Source organism: Cricetulus griseus, chromosome 6, assembly GCF_003668045.3.
Source record: "Cricetulus griseus strain 17A/GY chromosome 6, alternate assembly CriGri-PICRH-1.0, whole genome shotgun sequence".
Classification (NCBI taxonomy): domain Eukaryota; kingdom Metazoa; phylum Chordata; class Mammalia; order Rodentia; family Cricetidae; genus Cricetulus; species Cricetulus griseus.
The window spans coordinates 26,925,084-26,945,858 of NC_048599.1; the positions used below are offsets into that span (position 1 = coordinate 26,925,084).

At 49.1% G+C, this 20,775-nt stretch overlaps 1 protein-coding gene across 1 annotated transcript; it reads right to left on the reverse strand.

Moving 5' to 3' along the window:
• Positions 1-522: 522 nt before the first annotated feature.
• Ccm2l (CCM2 like scaffold protein) lies at positions 523-18,561 on the reverse strand. The gene is made up of 10 exons (XM_027421476.2): positions 18,532-18,561; positions 15,096-15,263; positions 11,591-11,674; positions 11,308-11,491; positions 10,134-10,588; positions 7,367-7,502; positions 5,335-5,398; positions 2,597-2,726; positions 1,639-1,777; positions 523-824 (listed from the first exon to the last, which is right to left on the reverse strand). The coding sequence occupies exons 1-10, from the start codon at positions 18,559-18,561 to the stop codon at positions 523-525; spliced, it is 1,692 nt and encodes a 563-aa protein (XP_027277277.1).
• Positions 18,562-20,775: the final 2,214 nt, after the last annotated feature.

Genomic DNA, 20,775 nt, shown 5'->3' on the forward strand with positions numbered 1-20,775 from the left:
AGTGGAAGGAAACAGCATTTATTGAGCATCTACAGCATGCTAGGCTAAGGTCTTGCCCTCCATTGATCCCCATGACCTGTGAGAAGCGTGGAGCTGAAATTATTGTACAGATGTGGACATGGGTAGCGATATCCCTCATATCCATTCCTTAAAACAGCGACAACTACAATAGCACCCTCTCAGTTTCTCAGACTATAAAATTGAAGAGAGGTCTCTGGGTTCTGGAAATGGTTTGGATGTGAGGTTGGGCGGATCGAGCAGAAAGCTGGGGCTTGAACTGGAAATCTTTTCTGTAGGCCAGTAGATGGCGCGATACTTCTTCCGGCAGAGAACGCTAGGGTCTGGCTCTCCCTAGAGTAAAGCCATCTGCAGGACTTTCTCGGTATTGCAGGAAGTGAAGCCCTGGAAACGCATCTGCAGGAACAGAAGCCCAGAAGGCACAGATGGAAACCTAGGATGTCTAGGCACCAGGCGGATGGTGTCCCACGAGCAAGTACACAAGACCCAAGGTGGGCAGCGGGGCTACAGATAGTTGTCTTCACCCTGGTCGCCGCCGCTTGGGGAGACATCCTCGTAGACGTCATCGTCGGGGGCCAGAGCCTCGATGTCGTGTGTAATGTCGTCCAGCAACTGGTGGAAGGTCTGGGCCTCCGGCCGCTGGGCCGCCCCGTCGTAGCTGCGCACGGCAGAGGCAGATGTGGAGCTCATGCTGCGCTTGATGCGGCCGAAGCTGTCGGTGAGGATGCCACCCTCGCGGATGCCCACACTCTCCAGGAAGCTCTCGAAGTAGCCAATGTCCTGGTCCGGAATAAAAGGCCGCATCCCTACAGGACACGGGACAAGGTGATTCCCTCATTCTGCCAGCATGCGTAGGAGTGCGCCTCTCTGGAAGTCTGAGTTCAAATCCTGTCTCTGCCAGTGTGGCTTAGCCAAGATTTTTTTTTTTTTAAACGTCACTAAACAGCAGATGACACAAGGCTTCCCAAGTGTTTGTTAGGTTAGTATATTCTTAAGATTATATCCCACTTGTTAGCTACACAACCTCTATTAAATAACCACTCAAACCTCAATTTCCTCATCTGTAAAAACAAATATTTTTACCTGTTTTGGTGCAAAGGTAATAACAGTTACTTCCCACACTGAGCCCATAAACAGTAGTTTTGCTCCAGTCCCTCTCTAGCTCTTTGACTTACTTTCTGTACTTTTCTACTCCGAGTCTCAGTTTCTTCCCATGCAAATGGACACAATATAACTGTATTTACTTCCCAGAAGTGGGGACACTCTATGAGATCATGCTTGGCTGTTATAAATGCCAAAGATGTGCGTGTACTGCCAGTACTATTCGTATGGTGCTTATTGACCTTCTTCACTAGCTGTGTGACTCTAGACAAGTTCCTTTGTCTCTCTAGGCTGAACCCACACAGTCTATGTGTGTGAGGAGAGTCACAATTTGACCCAGCTTTGCTACCCTAGGGCTTTGTTCATCTCAGGTGTTTCCTGGCAATTCCTTTTCCATACTCTTGCTCTCCTTCTCTGTTCCAGGGTCTCAAGGTCTTGGCCTTGGGGGCTGGAAGTACAAAGCACTCCCAGGTGGTGCCCAACTAGGGGTGCCTGGAACCAACGGGAGCCGGAGCTTACCAATGAGAAGGAACTTCCGTCGGTCCCCGTAGAGTTTCTGCAGGCCTGCACAGTAGTCCTGGATAGGCAGCCCTAGGCGATAGTCTCGTAGCAGCATTGCAAACTGCTGGATCTCAGGGGGACCCAGCTTGCTTCGCAGCTGTGGAAGTAAGGGACATGTCGTGGAATAATCTTTTTGTACACTGTGAAGATGTGTCACTCTGATTGGTTTAATAGAAAGCTGAGTGGCCAATAGCTAGGCAGGATTTCTGGGCAGAAAGGATGCTGGGAAGAAGGTGGTGGAGACTCAAGGACAGACAGAGTAAGAAGGATGGGCAGTATGGAGATGCGGTAATAAAGCCACAAGGCATAAAGTAAATGAATAGAAATGGGCTAATTTAAGTTATAAGAGCTAGTTAGAAACAAGCCTAAGCTAGAGGCCAAGCTTTCATAATTAATAATAAGTCTCTGTGTCATATTTTGGGAACTGGCAGCCCAAAGAAAAATCCATCTACAGGGACACCCTTGGAGATCAGTCACAGAGTGTAACAAAAATCAGCTCCTACTAAAAATGCTTGGGTTCTCTCTGGCAGCCTGCCTGACCTAGTCTGCCTCCAAAACCATCCATTGCCCATTGGGGGAATATCTGGTCTTTTGCATCAAGGAGAGGGTGTTGGTCCAGCTTCCTGAGCACCAATCCTTTGTAGACCTCTGTGGTGTCAGGAGGTCACTACCTCTCTGACCCTTGCTTTCCTCCTCTGCACTTATGTTGCGGAGGGATCCCACACACACACTTGGGGTTGTTGAAAGACCAATACCTGAAAGGTGCTTGGGACATTCAGTGCTGGCTGATGCCAGTCAAGGCTTTTCTAAGCTGGCCTCTTCTAGTCGCATCTCCCTCCTCGGCCTCTGAGCTCTTATATACAATGAGTACTGCAATGCACCAGGCTTGTTGTGGAGCACTGCCACCCCAACTCACTGTGACCATGTAATCCTGTAGCTGCTCAAAGGCCCAGCTGCTGTGGTCGATACTGCTGCAGTGGGAGCCGTGGAAAGAAGGTGTGGATGCACCACTATAACATGCTTCAAATGTGTCCTGGGAACCATTGCTGTAGAGACAAGAGGAAAACCCTCACCAACCTCCATTCCTTTTTCCTAGGGCAGGCTAAAGTTGGTTGGGCCTATATATCAGTGCTCAAGGCCCCATCCTAGACCTCATCTTGCCCTCCAAGGCCCTTCATGAGGCCCAGCAATCTTTCAAGCCCTCTCCTGCTGGCAGAACTCTGGTCATACTGCCTTCCTTACCCCAACCCGGGCCTTTGATCATGCTGTCCCCTGTGCCTGGAATCCTCTCTCCTCCCCACTGTCTTTCACATCTGATATTACAGCCATAGGGCCCCTACCTGCTTGTTCTGAATCCTTGCTGTTCCTGCATAGCTGCCTTCATCCTCTGCATGGAATACCCTGTCCCTTTTATCCCCAGCTCAACCATTATCAGTCAGTTCTGGGAAGCCCTTTTGGTCCTAAATAAGGTGGAGTCCTCTTCTGACCCTCCCATAGCCCAGGAAGCTTCTCTTTAGTGTGTGGTATCATCGATGCTGGCTGCCTCCTCTGCTAAATTGTGTAGCCCTTTCTGTCTCCTTCTCGAGTCCTTTCTGTAAACCAGGCTGCCTGGCTCATCGTGGAGGGTTCTGTTTTGGTTTTGACAGGGTCTCACCTATCCGAGATTGGCTCCAAACTTTCCATGTAGCTGAGATTAGCCTTGAACTTTTGATCCTCCTGCTTCCACCTACCAAGTCCCAAGATTACAGGTATGAACCACCAAGCCAGGTTCATGCATGACGAGGCTTGGAACCAGGGCTTCTGATGGGCTAGACAAACACTCTGTCAACTCAGGTGCACTTCTAGCCCATGTAGGAAGCTATCGTTAGTAACTGCTTTTAAAATAAGATGTTTACCCTGGGCTTCAGCCTCACTTGCTTTGTTTTTTTTGTTGTTATTGTTTTGTTTTGTTTTTTAACTTGTTTCAGAATCACTTTCTATTATTATCTCCAGGGCAGCATAGCTACCTGGCCAAGAGCGTGTACTTTTTTTGCTTGTTTCTTGAGTCATGGTCTCATGTTGCTCGGGCTAGTCTTAAAATCAACCATGTAGCTGAAGCGGGCTTTGAACTTATGATCTTCTGGCTTCCAATTCCTAAATGCAGGGACCAGAGACCTGGCAAGGGTGTAGACTCCTGAGTTCACATCTCAGCTTACTTATGCTCATAGCCCAGGTTTATGCAGTTTGCTGTCTGTTTGACCCTTGCAATGCTAAACTTTGTTTCCTTAGGCCTCAGCTTCTCCATCTGTAAAAGGGGATGAGGAAGATTGGTGTCATTGTGAAAATGACAGAAGAAACTAATACTTGTAAAGCACTTCAGGTCATAGACCCTTTGTAATAGACAACTAGCCACATAGCTGCTCACAAAAGCCAAAGACATGTTTTACAGCATACAGTAAGCCCACAAACGTGTCATTAGTGTGATTTGCTCTCAATTCAAGTTGGTTATGTACTAGCCTATGTGTACACAGGCTTAGGAAGGCAAATGTAGTGCCAATATTAACAACAGTGTGGAAATGGCATACTTCTTAGCCACAGGAGCTATCACTCACTATAGGTCTGCTCAGAACTTTATTGGATTTAAAATGAGAATCCCACATCTCAATCCTGAGAAAACCGGGATGGTCAATATTCTTAATATAATTCTTTAATTTTTTTTGTGGTAGTTTTCATGTATCACAGGTTGGCCTGAAACTCACTATGTAACCAAGGGTGACCTTGACTTCTGATTCTCTTGCTTCCTCCTTCCCAGTGCAGAGGTTACAGGTGTGCATCATTTTATATAGTGTTAGGGATCAAGCCAGGGCTATGTGTGTAGCTAGGGAAGTATTTCACCAGCTGAGCTACAACCCCAGCACCCAGAATGCTGTTTTACCCTACATTTCCCAGCCTTGCTTACAGCTAGTTCTGACTAGTAAAGTGCAAGCTGGATGGGACGTGTGTGTGTGTGTGTGTGTGTGTGTGTGTGTGTGTGTGTGTATCTGTGTGCGTGCGCACGCACACACGCACACGTGAGCACATGTGCATAGGCATGCATAGGTGCATGCATTGCTAAGGATGGAACCCAGGGTCTTTTGTATGCTAAGCGTGCATGGTGATGATGCTCAAGTTCTCCCTGGCCTCCATCCTCCCTTAGTGTGCCGTTGCATGGCTGCGGCTACAGCTTAAACCATGAGGTCACTCTGAAGATGGTGAAGAGGAAGCTGTGACCGGAAGAGAGGCTCAGAGCCTAGAGGACCAGGAATCCCCGAACTCTTGTTATATTATATGGAAAAAGGCAAGAAAACAAATGCTGTCTTTGCAAACCTACTCTCCTCAGGGTTTTCTATTATACAGAGTCAATACTAAAGTAAACCAGCATTGTTTCCCAGCATTAGCTATAACCCTGGACTCTGCAGACCACTAAACCTAGGAGACCTGAAGATCTCTGTGGACTCAGGTCTGAGTTTGGGCATCTCCAGGTTTCTCAGAGTCTGTACTGGAGCTCTGTTTACTTCCCACCCTCAACACAAACCAGGGTCAGGTCCCTTTCCCCCACACACTCTAGAGGAGTGGCCCTGTTTTGGTAGCGGGGGAGGAGGAAGGAGTGGCATTCTCGACAAACGTGATACCCACAAGGAGCTGCAGCAGCTCAAGTCGGCGTCGTAGGCAAATGTCCCATCTGTGCGGCAGCTCTCACCTGAGACCAGCATACAGAAGAACTGTCAGAAGTGACATGCAGGGACCACTATCTTAGGCTCCCTGAAGCCCCAACCTTAGTGGCACCATGGGATCCAGCTCCAGTCCAGCCCTGACACACAGCCAACCTTGGGCATCTAACCTCCCTGGTTCCTGCCTTCCTCAGTGGCCAGGCTCAAAGCATCTGCCTATTTGATGGGCTGTGGGGAATGGCAAATGAGAGCCAATGGGGGAGTGTTGATAAGTGTGTGTTTAGGTACGTCAGGAAGATTAGGAGGGTTGGAAGCGTGAAAGGAAAGCGGTGGTATTTGTGGAGAATGTGTCTCTTCCTCAGCCTGCTGTTCATCTGTCCAGGCATGACCTTCTCATCCCAGCTCACTCAGGGTCACTCGGTCACCCTGACTTCTCAGAGGCCAGTTCCTCATTGCAGGCTCTCACAACACTGTCTGTGGTCTGACATTTATCTGTGTGACTATCCATGCAAGTTGCAGGAAGGCAGGGCGGTGCCTCAGTTTGCCCACCATCAGTTTATCCTGCAGATTTCAACAGGGCCCGAGACAGTAAGAGCTCAGTAATTATCTGGTGAATGAATGAATGATTCTGGTGAATAAATGAAGCCACCAGATGAGTGTTCTCATTTCTTCACCCAGCATCCTGGTGGGACCTGATGAGACACCCCAGCTTCCCAGCAGGCACAGCTCCTGTGGGTAGAAGGGTCTTCAGAAAGCCAGTGCCCCAGTTTCTGGAGCTGTGCAAACAGAGACCGCCCTGGAGCAGGCTGTGGAGGAGTGAATTCACTCAGTGGCCTTGAGGGTAGCACACAGAGAGGCTGCTGCAGATAGAGGCTTTGGATCTAGACAGACTGGGTTTGGATTCTGACTCTGACTTAACAGCTGTGTGACCTGTGACAATTTATTGACTGCTCTGAGACTCAGTGGTTTTTATTGTAAAGCTGGATCCACAGGGCCTCAGAAAGGTTCCTTGACCTTTTTCTTTTCCTTTCGAGAAAGGGTCTCACTATGTAGTCCTACCTAGCCCGGAACTTGCTATGTAGATCAGGCTGGTCTTGAACACACAGAGATCTGCTTGCCTCTGCCTCCCAAGAGCTGAGACTAAAGATGTGTACCACCACCATGCCTAGACCTTTTTCTTTTTTAAGACAAGATTTCTTCATTGTAGCTCAGGTTGACCTCAAACTCTGATACTCCTGCCTCAGCTTCCCAAGGGCTGAGGACAATTGGCATATGCCATCATGTCTAGCTCTGAGAAGTTTTTAATTACACAAAATTACTTTTGTGTTGTACTTGAGTCTGCCTTTGCCATGGTGCCCACGTGGATGTCAGAGGACAACTTTTGGGACTCAGTTTCTCCTTCTACCCTGTGGGTCCTGAGGATTGAACTCAGGTTGTCAAGTTTGGCAGCAGGCATCTTTCCTCACTGAGCCATCTCACCAGCCCAGGCTCTGAGCATATTTCCTTTTATCTGAAGACTACCTGTCTATCATCTGTGGTGTGCCCAGTCCTGTGCTATGTGAACGAGATAAGTAAGTTGCTATGAAGATTCAAGAAGGCTTGGCACCTTGATATTGTGCTTGGTGCATATTTGGCGCCCAATAAATGCTAGTCTCATTTTAATTCCAGCCCTTGATTGCATACGTGGACTAATCCAGAAATGTCAGCTTAGGAGCCTCATGGGGTGAGATGGCTCAGTTAGCTGACAATATAGGAGCTCAACTTTCTGCAAAGCAGGGACACTCAAAACAAGAAAGAAGTTTCAAGTGCCCAAGTTCAAACTCATCCCAAACTTGACAACTTAATCATCTCTTAAGAGGTCATCAGGTAGATTGACATTCATTCTATTAAGTGGACCCCTGGAACTGAAGTACAGCTCAGAACCCTCAAAGGCCTTTATCAGCCCTGACTCTAGGACATCAGCCTTTCCTGGTGCTTCATAGGAGTCTGGTACTCACTGCAGCTGGAGAGCCACGGCCTCTTTGGTGTGGGTCTGTAGTGGTAGCCGGCCCGGTCTACACACTCAATGCTCTGATCCCCGTAGATGATCTGGAAGACTTGACAGATGAGTGCACAGGACTCCTCAGCAGCATCCTGGTCCAGAGGTAGGAAAGAGAGCTCAGCTCTTACCCACTATCAGGATACCCCTGCTTCCCCAGAAGCAATATAAGCCAGTGCTGAGACACACACCTGCAGACCCCCTTAAGCCGATTTCAAAGATATTTTCTCTGAAAATCATAAGGCTCCTCTCTTGTTCTTATGACCTTTCTTATAGAATCCAGAGTTGACTCTGGCTCCTCTGCCATGAAGGTACATTCCAGTTTTGCAGGGGATTCATGGCCTATCATGAAATTTATCTAACACAAGGGCTCATCTAACTTATTGTACAGAGCTGAAGCCCAGGGTGGAGATGGAACACTTCAAATAATCAAAATCTTAGGCTCAGTGCTGTTACTATTACTGGACACAATATACAGGTATAGGTTGCATGATACCCAATGTAATAGTGGAAGCAATACAATGATAGTAGTCTCTGGTAGAAGGAAAAGGGGGCTTGGACAAAGCTTTAAAGATTGTACATTTGAGGAGGAATTTGCTTCTTCAAGCAAGAGACACAGAATAATTGCCAATTATTCTGCAATAACTGATTGAAAAAGTCATGCATATGAATATACTGCCTCTAAATAAACCTAGGTAAAACTTAAAATGTAATTCAGAATGGGTATGGGTGGTCATAGAAGGTACTGATATTTACACCAGGGCTTACCATTACCCTAGAGTAGACAAGTCAGAGAAGACCCCTATTCTATAGTTAATGCTGGCACCAGGAGTTTTAGCTATGACTGCTGTGCTTGGGACCACTGTGCATCAGACAGGAGTCCAGAGCTCAGACCCCTAAAAAGCAACTCATTTACTTATTCATTCCACCACCAAACCAGGATAGGTAAAGCACATCGTTGTCTCTGTCTGGGATGCAATTTGCAGGCCCTTGGTTCTACAGACTTTTTCTTGCTTCATTTTAAATAATACAAACTAAGTTTTCCTGTTGAAACAGGGTCTCTTCCTCCATTGCCAATCATATGGGCCATTCACTTCCTATCAGAGCCAGAACGACTCATCTAATCCTAGTTTTTCTATATATGTGCCTGTCATTATTCATTTCCTCATCACCCTATCACGTTTCCAGGATGAAGCTGTGTTGGATGAGGCAGTAGAATACAGAACGTAAGAAGGGGCTGAGCCAATAGGGTGGAGCCTGACAACCTTCTCCCAGCTAGAGAAGATGGAGCTGGGTATGGACAGTGCAGGACATAGGGCTTGCATATATTTAAAAATAAGGCCAGTGGGATTTGTGAACATAGTAGTGTGTATAAGACTGAGATAGAGGCAGAGGCAGGGACACAGAGAGACAGACAGACCAAGGACCATGGCAAAGTTTCAGCCGGAGCCACCAAGGATGAAGCTGCCATTCAGTGAAACATGGAGATGAAGGTGCTTTCAGGGTTGGGAGGGGACTGGAAGCTCATGGGACAAATCCATGCTGCAATGACAAGCAGACCCTGGAAAAGACAGGCTGAGTGGAGATTTGGATAGAGATGAAATTCAGTGTGTTATCCAGGGCTTAGAAGACAGCAGAGTCAAAATCACCTAGAAACAAGTATGGATAAAGGACAGGAGATTGAGGACAATGTCTGGACAACCCCTGCTTAAGGGGCCGGAGAGAAAAGGAGGTACCAGCTTTCCAAGAAGGAGGATGGGGTGGGGAGAACCAAAGAAGAGAGCTAGACGCCAAGTGAGAAAGTAGCTCAGGGTGGGGGCCTGAGCCACAGTGCTGTGTTTCCAGGGATTGGCCACCTCTCCCTGCAGACTCACTGTTCACAGAGAGAGCCCAGGGCCCTGGGGAGGAGGAAATGTTTGGAAGACTTAGGCCTTAAAAGTGCCTGCTAGACTGGGTACCTCTTAAGGGGACACCAATTGGCTTTCTCACCTCCATACACACAACACCTAGCCCAATGTGGAGCACACAGCTGGCACTTAACAAATTAACAAATATCATCTAGCCAGCAGGGAGGTAGAGGCAGGTGGATCTCTGTGAGTTTGAGGCCAGCCTGGTCTACAGAGCAAATTCCTGGACAGCCAGGGCTACACAGAAAAACCCTGTCTTAAAACACAAAAAAAAAAAACAAAAAAAACCATACATACATACACACACACACACACACACACACACACACACACACACACACACACAGAGCCAGGGCTACACAGAGAAACCCTGTCTTAAAAAAACAAAACAAACATACATACATACCACACACACACACACACACACACACACACACACACACACACACACACACAATTTATGTTCAGTGAGAGCAAGGGTGAATGGAGACAGATGTGGCAGGCAGGACAGGCAAGAATGATGGCAAGGCTTCTTTCTGCCTTAGGTGGCTGGCTACCTTAGTTACCAAGAGTAAGGCTCTGAACTTCCTTCCCAGGCTTCGAATCTTAAAGCCACCTGCTTTCCACAGGACCTAAACTTTGAGCCTGTGTCCTTCCCTAAGGAGTGGGAATGAACATGTGTCATATTTGCCCTAGGGGCTGCTGTGGAGATTGTGTTAATGCTGTTCTGTGTCTGTCTTGGGTGGGTGCTTCACTTGTGGTATTACTAGTGTGACTGTCACCGTCAGGGTGGTGGTGCCAACACTTCCTCACGCTCACCCTGTTGGCCACAGCTAGGATGACCAGGTTGCAGTAGGCATCGGGGCTGGGGTTCTGGGGATCCAGGGGGTTGGGGCCGGTGTGGCGTCGCTCCCAGCTGCCGCCGACGCCGCTGCCCGCCTGCCGCCGCTCCCAGCTGCCGCCTGGCTTGCCCGCGCCGCCGCCCGCGTGCCGCCGCTCCCAGCTGCCGCTGAACGTCTGTCGCCGCTCCCAGCTGCCCGACGTCCGAGCTCCCGCGCGCTGCCGCTCCAGGCTGCCACCACCGCCCGCCGCCCGGGCCTCGGCGCCCGCGCCCCCGCCCCACGCCATGCGCCAGTCCAGGCTGCAGATGGTGTGGCGTCGCTCCGCCGTGCCCACCCGCCGCTTCTCCGGCGCGGCGCCCGGAGGGCCGGGATCGCGCCCCGAGCCTCCTGGGCTGGCGTCCACGCCCGCCGGCACCGGGTCCACGCCCAGACCTAGGGGAGGCCGGAGATGGGGGTCAGCAGCCGGAGGTTGCAGCCTTCGGAGGCCACCCGGAGGTTCTGGGGTCCCTGCTCTAAGGCCCCGCCCAGCACCCAGGGGCTGACTGTGACTTTTGGGTTCCACCCCGAGCCTATGACTCCGCCCCAGACCTCGAGGGTGGCGGCCGCACAGTTCCCACCCCCCTCTACACACCCTAGGGACCTGCTTTCTGAGCTGAAGGTGGTGGTCCAAGTTGTCCCTTTTCTCCGTACCCTTTCATTTGGACAATGACCCTGGTCTAAGTATCCCTGCCTTCTAGAACGACTTTCCCTGCTGTCTTCAGTCCCGCCCCGATAGCTGACTGAAACCTCCTTCAAGTCCAGACTCGAGTCCTCCCCTACACCGAGGGTGCCCCCTACTGTCAGAGCCGAAGGGTTTTGTCTTCTACCATCCCATTTAAGGTCGAACATCTGCTAACGTAGCCCTGCGTTGAACTCAGGACTCCGACTTCTCCCTAGCCAACTTCCTCAATCTGATCAGGCTGCCCACCCATCATCTTCATCCCTGGCTCTCTGGTCTTGCCTATTGCTTCTTCTGCTCGCCCTTAGTCTCAGAATAGTGTGCTCAGGTTTCTTGCCATCCCTCTCCCAGCCTCGGACCCATCCCTGGTGCCCTTCACTCAATGGTCCCAGCACGGCAGGCTGGCCTCCCACCGCCCTCCTCCACACCGTACCAGTTTTAAGCACTAGCAGATGCAGCGCGTCGTCCTGCAGGTAGGAGGCAGCGGCGATCTCGTGCGTGGGGATGCGCAGGATGAGCTCCTCGTTGTCCCGCCAGGTGAGCAGCAGGCAGCGGGCAGACAGGCTCAGGATGCTGTCCTGCTCCGGTGTGGTCTTCAGAGGCAACTCCTTCAACTGCTGCGGGGTGGGTCGGATCATCTGAGTCCCCAGGTATTGGGGTAAGGGAGGGGAAAGGGAAGGAGACCCTGCCCTCCTCCCTCCTCCCCAGCGCCTCACCCTGGCGGTGTCCAGCAGCTGCAGGAGCTCGTCTCGGCTGGAGGGGTTCAGTGAGGAAGTCACCCAGGTGAGGTGGCCCAGAAACTAGATGGGAAATGAGAGGTCACGGTGAAGCCTTGGGAATTCTAGCCTTCTCGTTAATGCAGGACAGGTATTGAAATACTCAAATTAATAATAGCCAGTGTGACGGCAAATTTTGACTGTTAACTTGTCTACATATGGAATCAACTCAAACCCAAACAGCTGGGCACTGCTGTGAAGGATTCTCCTGATTGTATTATTTGCAGTCTGAGATCCAGCTTGAATCTGGGCCACACCTTCTGGCGGTGGGTCACACCTTCTGGTGGCAGCCCACGTAAAAGGACATGGAAGAAGGGAGCTTTTGTTTTTTGCTGGCTTTCCCTCACTCTCACTGGCAAATTCATCTATCCTGCTGCAGAGGCATTTCTTCTATAGTATTAGATCCTGATTCTTCAGGACTTCCTCAAAGACTGAAGACCAGTTGAGACTCATAAACTGAACAACTATCAGATTCTTGGCTTTTCTGTTACAAGACTGTCATTGCTGAACTGGATGGAACATAGCCTGTAAGTCACTCTAATCAATCTCTCTCTCTCTCTCTCTCTCTCTCTCTCTCTCTCTCTCTCTCTCTCTCTCTCTCATTCTTATTCCTCTAAAGAACCTTGACTAATATAACCTTGTAGCTAGGACTAGTTCTGAGTTTACAGATATGTATATACACATATGTACATTTTCTCTCATCCACTCACCCTTGCTTTCAATATTAAAAGGCTGAACACAGTATAGCTAACTAAAAGTCTGGCCCAGGACTATAGCAAGAAAGGGTAAGACTGGCCAGGTTGTAGTGGTGCATGCTAATCCAGTACTTGGGAGTTGGAAGCAGGAACTTTAAGAGTCCAAGGTCATCCTTGGGTACATAGCAAGTTCAAGACCTCCCTGGGTGACATCAGGCTCTGTGGGGTAGAGAGAAGGCTTGATTGATTACATGTGCCAGAGCCCACATTCCAACAGCTAGCTGATACGCACTAACACATGGCCATCTCACTCTATGAGGTTCTGCAGGAAGCAAAAGTCACTAATTTAGTGCCCGCCGCCCAACTGCCATGCTGGAGATCAGGTTTGGAGTGTCTCTGCATGCTAGGCCAGACTCTGCCATTTTTCATGTTTATGTGTGTGCATGTTCCTGTGAGTGAGTGCAGGCATATGCCACAGCACCTGTGTGGAAGTCAGGGGATGCGCACTGCCTTCCACATTGTCGGAGGCGGTGTGTGTGTGTGTGTGTGTGTGTGTGTGTGTGTGTGTGTGCGCGCTCTCAGGGATTCTCCGTCTCCACCTCCCATCTCAACTGTGTGGGTCTTTTAGGGTCACAGGTGCATGTTTTGTGTGCACCTGATTTTGCAGGGGGTTGGGGATTTTCACCTGGGTCCTCAAATTAGCCAGCAAGCGATTTACCCATTGAACCATTCATTCCTCTCTCTACACCTGCCCCCAGACTCTACTATTAAATCTTGAAGGAAGCCTGGGAGTTTTCTTGCCCAATGGCTCCCTGAACCCCACACATTATTAATCCTTTTAACAACCACATTGTAGATTAAATGGAAAGAAGCATTGAATTAATATATCATTTCTTTCAAAAAAAATGATGCCCTCTTGTCAGGAGGTGGAGGCAGAGGCAGGTGGATCTCTGTGAGTTCGAGGCCAGGCTGGTCTACAGAGTAAGTTCCAGGATAGCCAGGGCTACACAGTGAAGCCCTGTCTCAATCAAACAAACAATAAAGGTAATAAAAATCTTTATTGTGGGAGTTGCCAACCAATGACTGCTCTAGCCTGAGACCCACATCACAAGAGGGAGCCCATGCCCAACACTGCCGGGATAGCCAGGAACCTTAAGCTGGATGACTCAGAGTACTAGGATAGAACCAAACAAAACTGACGGAAAAAAAAAAAGTCAATTGATTCCTAATGCTGTTCTGCTATACTCATATATCAGTGTCTAGCCCAATCACCATCAGACAGGCTTCTTCTGGCAGCTGATGGGAACAGATGTAGAGACCCACAACCAAACTTTGGGCAGAGCTCAGGGAACCCCATGGAAAAGGGAGAGGAAGGATTGTAGGAGCCAGAGGGGTCAAGAACACCACAAGAGCACAGCCCACAGAATCAACTAATCAGAGTTCACAGGTGCTCACAGAGACTGAAGCAGCAATCACAGAGCCTGCAGGGGGCTGCCCCAGGACTCTGTGCACATGCTGTGGGTTGTTTAGATTGGGGTTTTTGTGGGACTCTTAACAGTAAGAGTGAGGGTGCCTTTGACTCTTTTGATTGCTCTTGGGACCCTTTTCCTCCTTCCGTGTTGCCTCGTCCAGCCTTGATACCAGGGTTTGTGTCTAGTCTTAATGCATCTTACGCTGTGTTTGTTTAATACCCCTGGGAGGCCTGTTCTTTTCTGAGGTGAAACAGAGGAGCAGTGGATCTGAGGGAGAGGAGAGGTAGGGGAGGAGGGAACTGGAGGATTGAAGGAAGCGGGGGTTGTGATAAGGATGTATTATATGAGAGAAGAATAAACAAAAAGAAAAAGATGATGCTCTCAGTCAGCCTGTGGTTCCCCACCCATTCTGTTATAGCAGCATTATCATTTAAATGTTATTATTCAGTATAAGAATTAACTTTTTGTTACTTTAAATTGCAGTTTTCTGGGCAAATCTCACCACTCACATCTTTTCTTTTTATTCTGTAATTTTTTAGCTCTTGGTTTTTAAACATATTCATTTTCTGGTTTTTCTCTATTTATAGGATTGCCAGATAAAACACAAGATGTCAGTTAAACAACAATTTTGTTTTTAAGCTCTTTTTTTTTTGTATTTTTAGTTCCATTTAACATTTGGAGCATACTTATGCGAAAGAAATAATCATTGCTTATCTGCAATTTAAATTTGATTAGGTAGCCTGTTTGTTAAATGCCCTAATCCTACCTCACACCAATCTTTGGCTGATGAGGACCTGTTTCCCTCCCTAGTGCTCCTTCATGGTGCTTGTGAAATAGAAGTAAAGCTTTTGAGTAGTACGAGAGTCCTCCATTGTGGCTCCTCCCAATACCAGCACCTCAGCCCTGCCTCCTGTACTGGACAGGCAGCCTCCAGAATGCCAGGTGAGTGCTCTACCACTAAGTCACATGCCCAGCCTCTCCCTTGCCTTTAACTTGGACACTGAGTAACCGGAGACTGCAGACAAAAATCTCATGAGTAGGCGGAGCTTTGGGGAACACAGCACAGTTTCCCACTCCGTCTCCTGTGGGGGTAGGTTCTGAGCCCCACATTAGGACAGGAACGCTGGGGGCTCAGTGGGTAGGTGTCACCTGCTGAGGATATGCAGCCTGTGGCTATGAGGTAGGAGGCTGTTCCCCAAGAGTCACAGCTTCCTTCATGTGACACAGGGTGTGTCAGGAGTTGGTGTGAATCCCCCCCCCCCACCTTCTCATGCTCACCTTGACCTCTTTCTCCAGGTAGTCACACAGCAGGATGTGGGGATCGATGAGGTAGTCAGGAGGATAAAGGGGCATAGAATGCAGGGGCCTGCGACTGACATTGCTCCTGAAGGCAGCCTGCCGTGCAGCCTTCGGAAACACCAGCCTTCTGATGGGAGACACAAAGCCCTGGGGGAGACAGGAGAGTTCCAGTAGCAACAGCAGTGGCTTTACTGAGTGCTCGTAAGCTCAGTTCTACTCCCACAACCTAAGTTAATCCTCCTAAAATTGCAGGAGGAGCAGTCTCTGTGGCTCCCCTTTTCTAGCTGAAGCAGCGAAACCCCAGATTGAGAGCTAGGACACCAGCTGGTGACAGTCCAGGTGGGGTATCCCAGTTCCTACACCTCCCTGTGGGGAGGGTGATGTTCCTGCCAGCCAGATTCAAAGAGGATACTTAGGCATCTGTTAAGCTATTGCCTGTTTGTGAGTTAGAAATAAGCAATAAGTAAGTGTAAGTAAAATCGAGAGGCACCAGTATAAAAAGGCCCAGGATGGATCAAGGCTACAGGTGCAGACTCCAGGGTGCAGCACAACCTAGCAGCAACTAGAGCTCAGAGAACGTGTAAGCTTTGCTCTAGAGCTGCCATTCCAGACAGGCATTCCTGGGTCCATAGCAGTAAAACCTGGGAATCTGAGAGAAAAGCTGCTTCTTGGGTCCCATCCTAGACCTACTGTATCTGGAACCCTGGGGGCTTCCCTCCCTGATGGCTTTCTAGAACTGTCTTGGCAGTTCCTAAAGCTCTGGGCGCTGGGACTACATATGCCCCAGCCAAGAAAACCACAAATTCTGGTAGCATGTGTTGTATGCTGTTTACTTAGCTTTACCACAGTACAAACAGGAGAAACTGCTACCTAGGAGTGTGCACCCAAGTCTACATGTTCATTCAACAAATATTCATTCATGTCCGCCTGCTCATTCATGTCCCTGTGCTGGGTGTCGGGTGCCGGGATTCGGGAAACACTGGATCCCAGTCTTGCCGCTAGGGTAATGACAAATGACCTAAACTCATACATATCAGACTTGACTGTGCTTGAGAATTCTGATTCAGTAGGTTTGGACTGGGACCTGAGACTGCATTTCTAACAAGTCATAGGGGGTATCAATACTGTGTGTGTGTGTGTGTGTGTGTGTGTGTGTGTGTGTGTGTGTGTGTGTGTGCATGTGTATGTGCCTGCATGTGTGTGGGTGCATGTCACATTCACACCTGTGGAGGTCATAGGGCAACCTCAGGTGTTGCCGGGAACTGTCCACCAAGCAGGCCAGGCTGGCTGGCCAGTGAGCTGCAGCCATCTGCTGTCTTGGTCTCCCCAACAGTGGGATTACAATGGTATGCTTACACCAGCTTTTTTAGAAGTGTGAGTTCAGATCCTCATTATTGTGCAGCAAGCACTTTACCAACTGAATCATCTCCCCAGTTCTCATGTTGCATCTCAAGGATCTAGACCAGTGGTTCTCAAGTGTGGTTTCACAACCTGGGAGCCGATTACAGGTACAGGCTTTGACCTGTGCATCAGAGCCTGGAGCTGAGACCCCATGTCTCAGTGACTCTGACATACTGCCTCTCAAGTCTCCGAGGGACCATCATGGGGTCTGCAGAGGCATTCAGAAGCTCTGAAAAATGAGAACCAGAAGTCTGGGAGAAGCTTTCTAAGCAGAGGACACAGATGAACAAGGCCCCAGGGACTTCAAAAGTGGAGGGAGAGGAGTCTGAGGGCACCGCACCGAGAGCAGTCCATCTATCATGGCTGGATTATAAAAGACAAGTCCTGAGAGCCTTCGGTGCTAACTAGAGCTAGGCTGTTTCCTGCATCCGTGAGTGGTGTGTGTTCCCGTCCATCCGTCTGTCAATTCATCTGTCTGTTGTCAGTCTGTCTGTCTGTCTGTCTGCCCCAGTGTCCAGCCCTGGCCCCCTCTCCATCCCCATTTTACTATACAGTATTCCTTGTTCCCGTCCCTCAGCTGTTCTCTAATTCCTACCAAGGAAGGAACTTGCTGTTCTGTAGCCCCAAACACTCTTCCCTACTTGTTTTCCCTGTACCCATCAGCTCATATGCCCAACTCAGCAATCTAAGACTGGATACCCTAATGCTCCATCATCCAGCACTGAGCACAGTGGCTTTGTGCAACATTTACATTAATTCCAAATGCTGCCTTTAAAACACGTAATTGTTTTCCTCACTAGACTGTGAATTCCCAGGAAGAAGTAAGGACCTTATTTGACATTGCTCATCACTGTCATTCCTAGCACAAGGCACAGTTCATAGCACATAACAGGTGCTCATTAAGTATCTATCAAAAGAATGGGCCTTACTGAGTGAGTTCTAGCACTCAGAAGGCTGAATCAGGAGAGTAGCTGTGAGTTTGAGATTAGTCTGGGCTACATAGTGAGTTCAAGATCAGCCTGGATTACATGGCTAGACCCCTGTCTCATAAATCAATACATAGACCCAAGAGATGACATGCACATATGTTGGCCCCGGCGATTCATATGAGGCACACTTTCGTGTGTCAGTACTGGGGATTATGATCTGGAGTCTCACACAGATACCTTTGAACCATGCTCCCAGCTCTCTTGCGCATAAATTTCTGGCTATCAATTTGCAGTTTGGGTATCACACCTGGGTCCTCATGCGTGCTAGGCACGCATTTGGCCATGAAGGGGCACCCCCAGCCCATTTTCACAATTTCTACACAGTTTCTTACTAAGTTACCCAGCCTGTCCTTAAACTTGTACTCCTCCTGCCGCAGTCTCCATATAGCTGGGATTGCAGGCCTGTGCCACCATACTGGCCTCATGTGAGTACCTTCTAAAGCATTCTGAACCAGGTTTCTTGGGGGAAGAGGGCTCTGGGAGGATGGGGATGGAGTAGGAGTTGGAATAGCAACAAATAGGAAAACCATTCAAATTCAGAAAAGGAGGAAGATGGGGAGGGGACTTGGGATGGTTTGGCTGAGGATAGAGCTCTTGCACAAAGGCAGGAGGGCAGGTGTAGCTTGGGAGACAGCCAGGGAGCAGGTGGGAGGCCCCAGTCTGTCTGGGGAATCTGCCAGCTTAGAATCACCTTACTGGGCCTTTCTATTTGGCTGAGGAGGGAATGTGTCTGCTGGGTGTATGTCTGTCCCTCTCTCTGAGAAGCTGTAGGAAGCTACTACAGAATGTCTAGGAAGCAGGTTTCCTGGGAAGACCCCGGCTGTCTCTCAGGACAACATGGCAGAGGCCACTAAGAGTGAAGCTTAGAGCAGAGCCCAGATGTCCGGCTGCCAGGAACAGAAAGGCAGATCCTTTTGAAGAAAGAAGACCCTACATGTGCCATTTGTCACCTCCGTGCCAGCTCATTTCTCTACCCCAACTTCAGGACCATTTCCCAACCCTGTCCCTCACAGACTCCCACCTACCTTCTTCCCTTTCTTGGCTTCATATTCCATGGTGAAGCAGCTGCTCTGCTCCTGCCACCTCCTGGCCACCCCCATCAGACCCCCCCTCCATTTCCTTTGTTCTTTTTCCTGCCTGGTCGGAAACTCCACCAATACCAGAGTTCCTGCCCCTCCTATCTAGCGGTGGGGGTTGGGGTAGATGGAGAACACTGCTTTAGGACTCTGTAACTAGAGGGTGGGAGCCAAAGATGGTGTCCAAGGCAGATACAGCAGACCGAGGAGGGTCTCTCCCCCCCCCCAGTTGGTGGTCACATTTGGATCATTTCCTATGGTCTGCCACCAACTTTGTTGGATGATGACATTGGTAAGGTAAGACAGTAAAAGCCTCTCTTAAAGCCTGCTGCCTGCTTCTCTGTATACACCAGGAGAAAACCCAGCCTTTCTGTAAGAAATGAATGATGGGGGGGAGGGCTTCAAACTGTGTTCCAAGCAATTTAAGATTAAATTAATAATAATGATCATTACTTCTCAGAGAGGTGGTATATGGGTGCCTCTGGGCCTAGCTGCCTGCTACTTACTTAACCACTTGTGCCTCAGTTTCCACATTCAGCTTGACCTCATGGTAGCTTGCCTAGGATTAAATACACTTAAAAGAGTTCCTGGAATATATTAAGCACTCAGTAAATATTAACTATTAGAGCTGAAGGTGTTGCTCTACCTAGCAGCCTGCAGACCCTGGAGTCTGTCCTTAGCTCTGGGAATGAAAAAAAAAAAAATCTATTTCCTTATCTATGGCTCCTGAGCTGCTTAACTGTCTTTTTGGTAATTTTGTCTCTTACTCATCACTGTATCTGGGAAGCATGATTTTTGCTACATAAAATTTTAAAAATCCAGTCTCATGTGTAGATCCTGGCTGAAGGTCACTCAGGTGGTGTGCTCAGCAAACTCTGTGTGTGTGTGTGTGTGTGTGTGTGTGTGTATGTGTGTGTGATATACAGTGAGTGTGAGACACTGGGCCTTCTGGCTTGGCTGGACCTGAAGTCTAGTATCCATGCTACTGGGGTGCTCACCTTCTGGGTGCCTTATTGAGCACACTTGGGAACATTTTGAGGGGCCCATGCACACCTGCCACAGAGCCCAGGTTCTGGATGCTGGAGCCCTGGAATTGCTTTGCTGATGTCCCTAGCTGTTATGAATATTTTATGCTCTGGGCTTCACCAAAGAAAAGGTGATCCCAAAGCCCTACCTTGCCATTCAGGGGTAGCAAGGAAGACATGAGCGCCACGAATAGTAAAGACCGAGTGCAAAGGCTCTCTTTGCTTGGTGTTTTTGAAAGGGTGGGTATACAGGGATCAGGGCTCTCTTCTGGGTGTGGGAGTCACAGGAGACCCCCAGCCCTAGCCATTCGTTCCTGTTTCTCTCCACACATCAGAAAGGAAATGCTCCAGGCAGTTTGGTGCCAGACTTACAGCCTCTCCCTCCTAAGCCTCTACATCCTGCCTGTCATGTCTGAGCACCAAGACATGAGACCTTCACTCAGCCTGTTGGGCCAATGAAAAGAGGCCAGGATGTGCAAACCCATCCCTGACTCTACTCTAAGCATCAGAATTGCTACTTGACAGTTTGAGTCCTTTTGGAATTCCCACCCTTGCTGTGATAGCAGGCTAGGACGGATTGTCCCTGGTGTTTCAGTAACTGGCTTTTGCAAGCCTTTCCCTTTTACTGGGCTTCTGCCTCCCCAACTATAAAATTGGACCTTATATTATTTCAAGAATCACTAATAGGACCAAATATCACTGTTTGGAATCTCAACTAAGACAGGGAGTGTTTTAGAGACGCCTAGAAAGACAAAATGGCCTCTGTGTTGCCTGCTGCACCCACCCCAGAGCCATGAATAGATTAAGTGCTTAGTGTCAGTAAATCAGTCGGAGACAGATGACCTAGGTTCAATCATGAATGACCTTGAGCAATTTACTTCGTGTCTCAGAGCCTGGGAGTCCTCATGTGTTAAAAGCAGGGTGATAATGGTGCTGTCCTTAGAAAGTTGTTCCAGGGACAAATGGAACAGAAACATAATGGCAGCACACATTACTGAGATCCGCCAGCAAATCAAAAATGAGAGAAGTGGGGCCAGCAAAGTCCCCATTGTCAGCATCATCAGCATGGCTGTCAGGCTTCAGCCCCGGCTAAATCAGCCGCCTGCCCGCCCGCCGGGACTGCCGTGGAGAGCATTATAAAAATCACCTCTGAGCCCTCCTGGAGGAA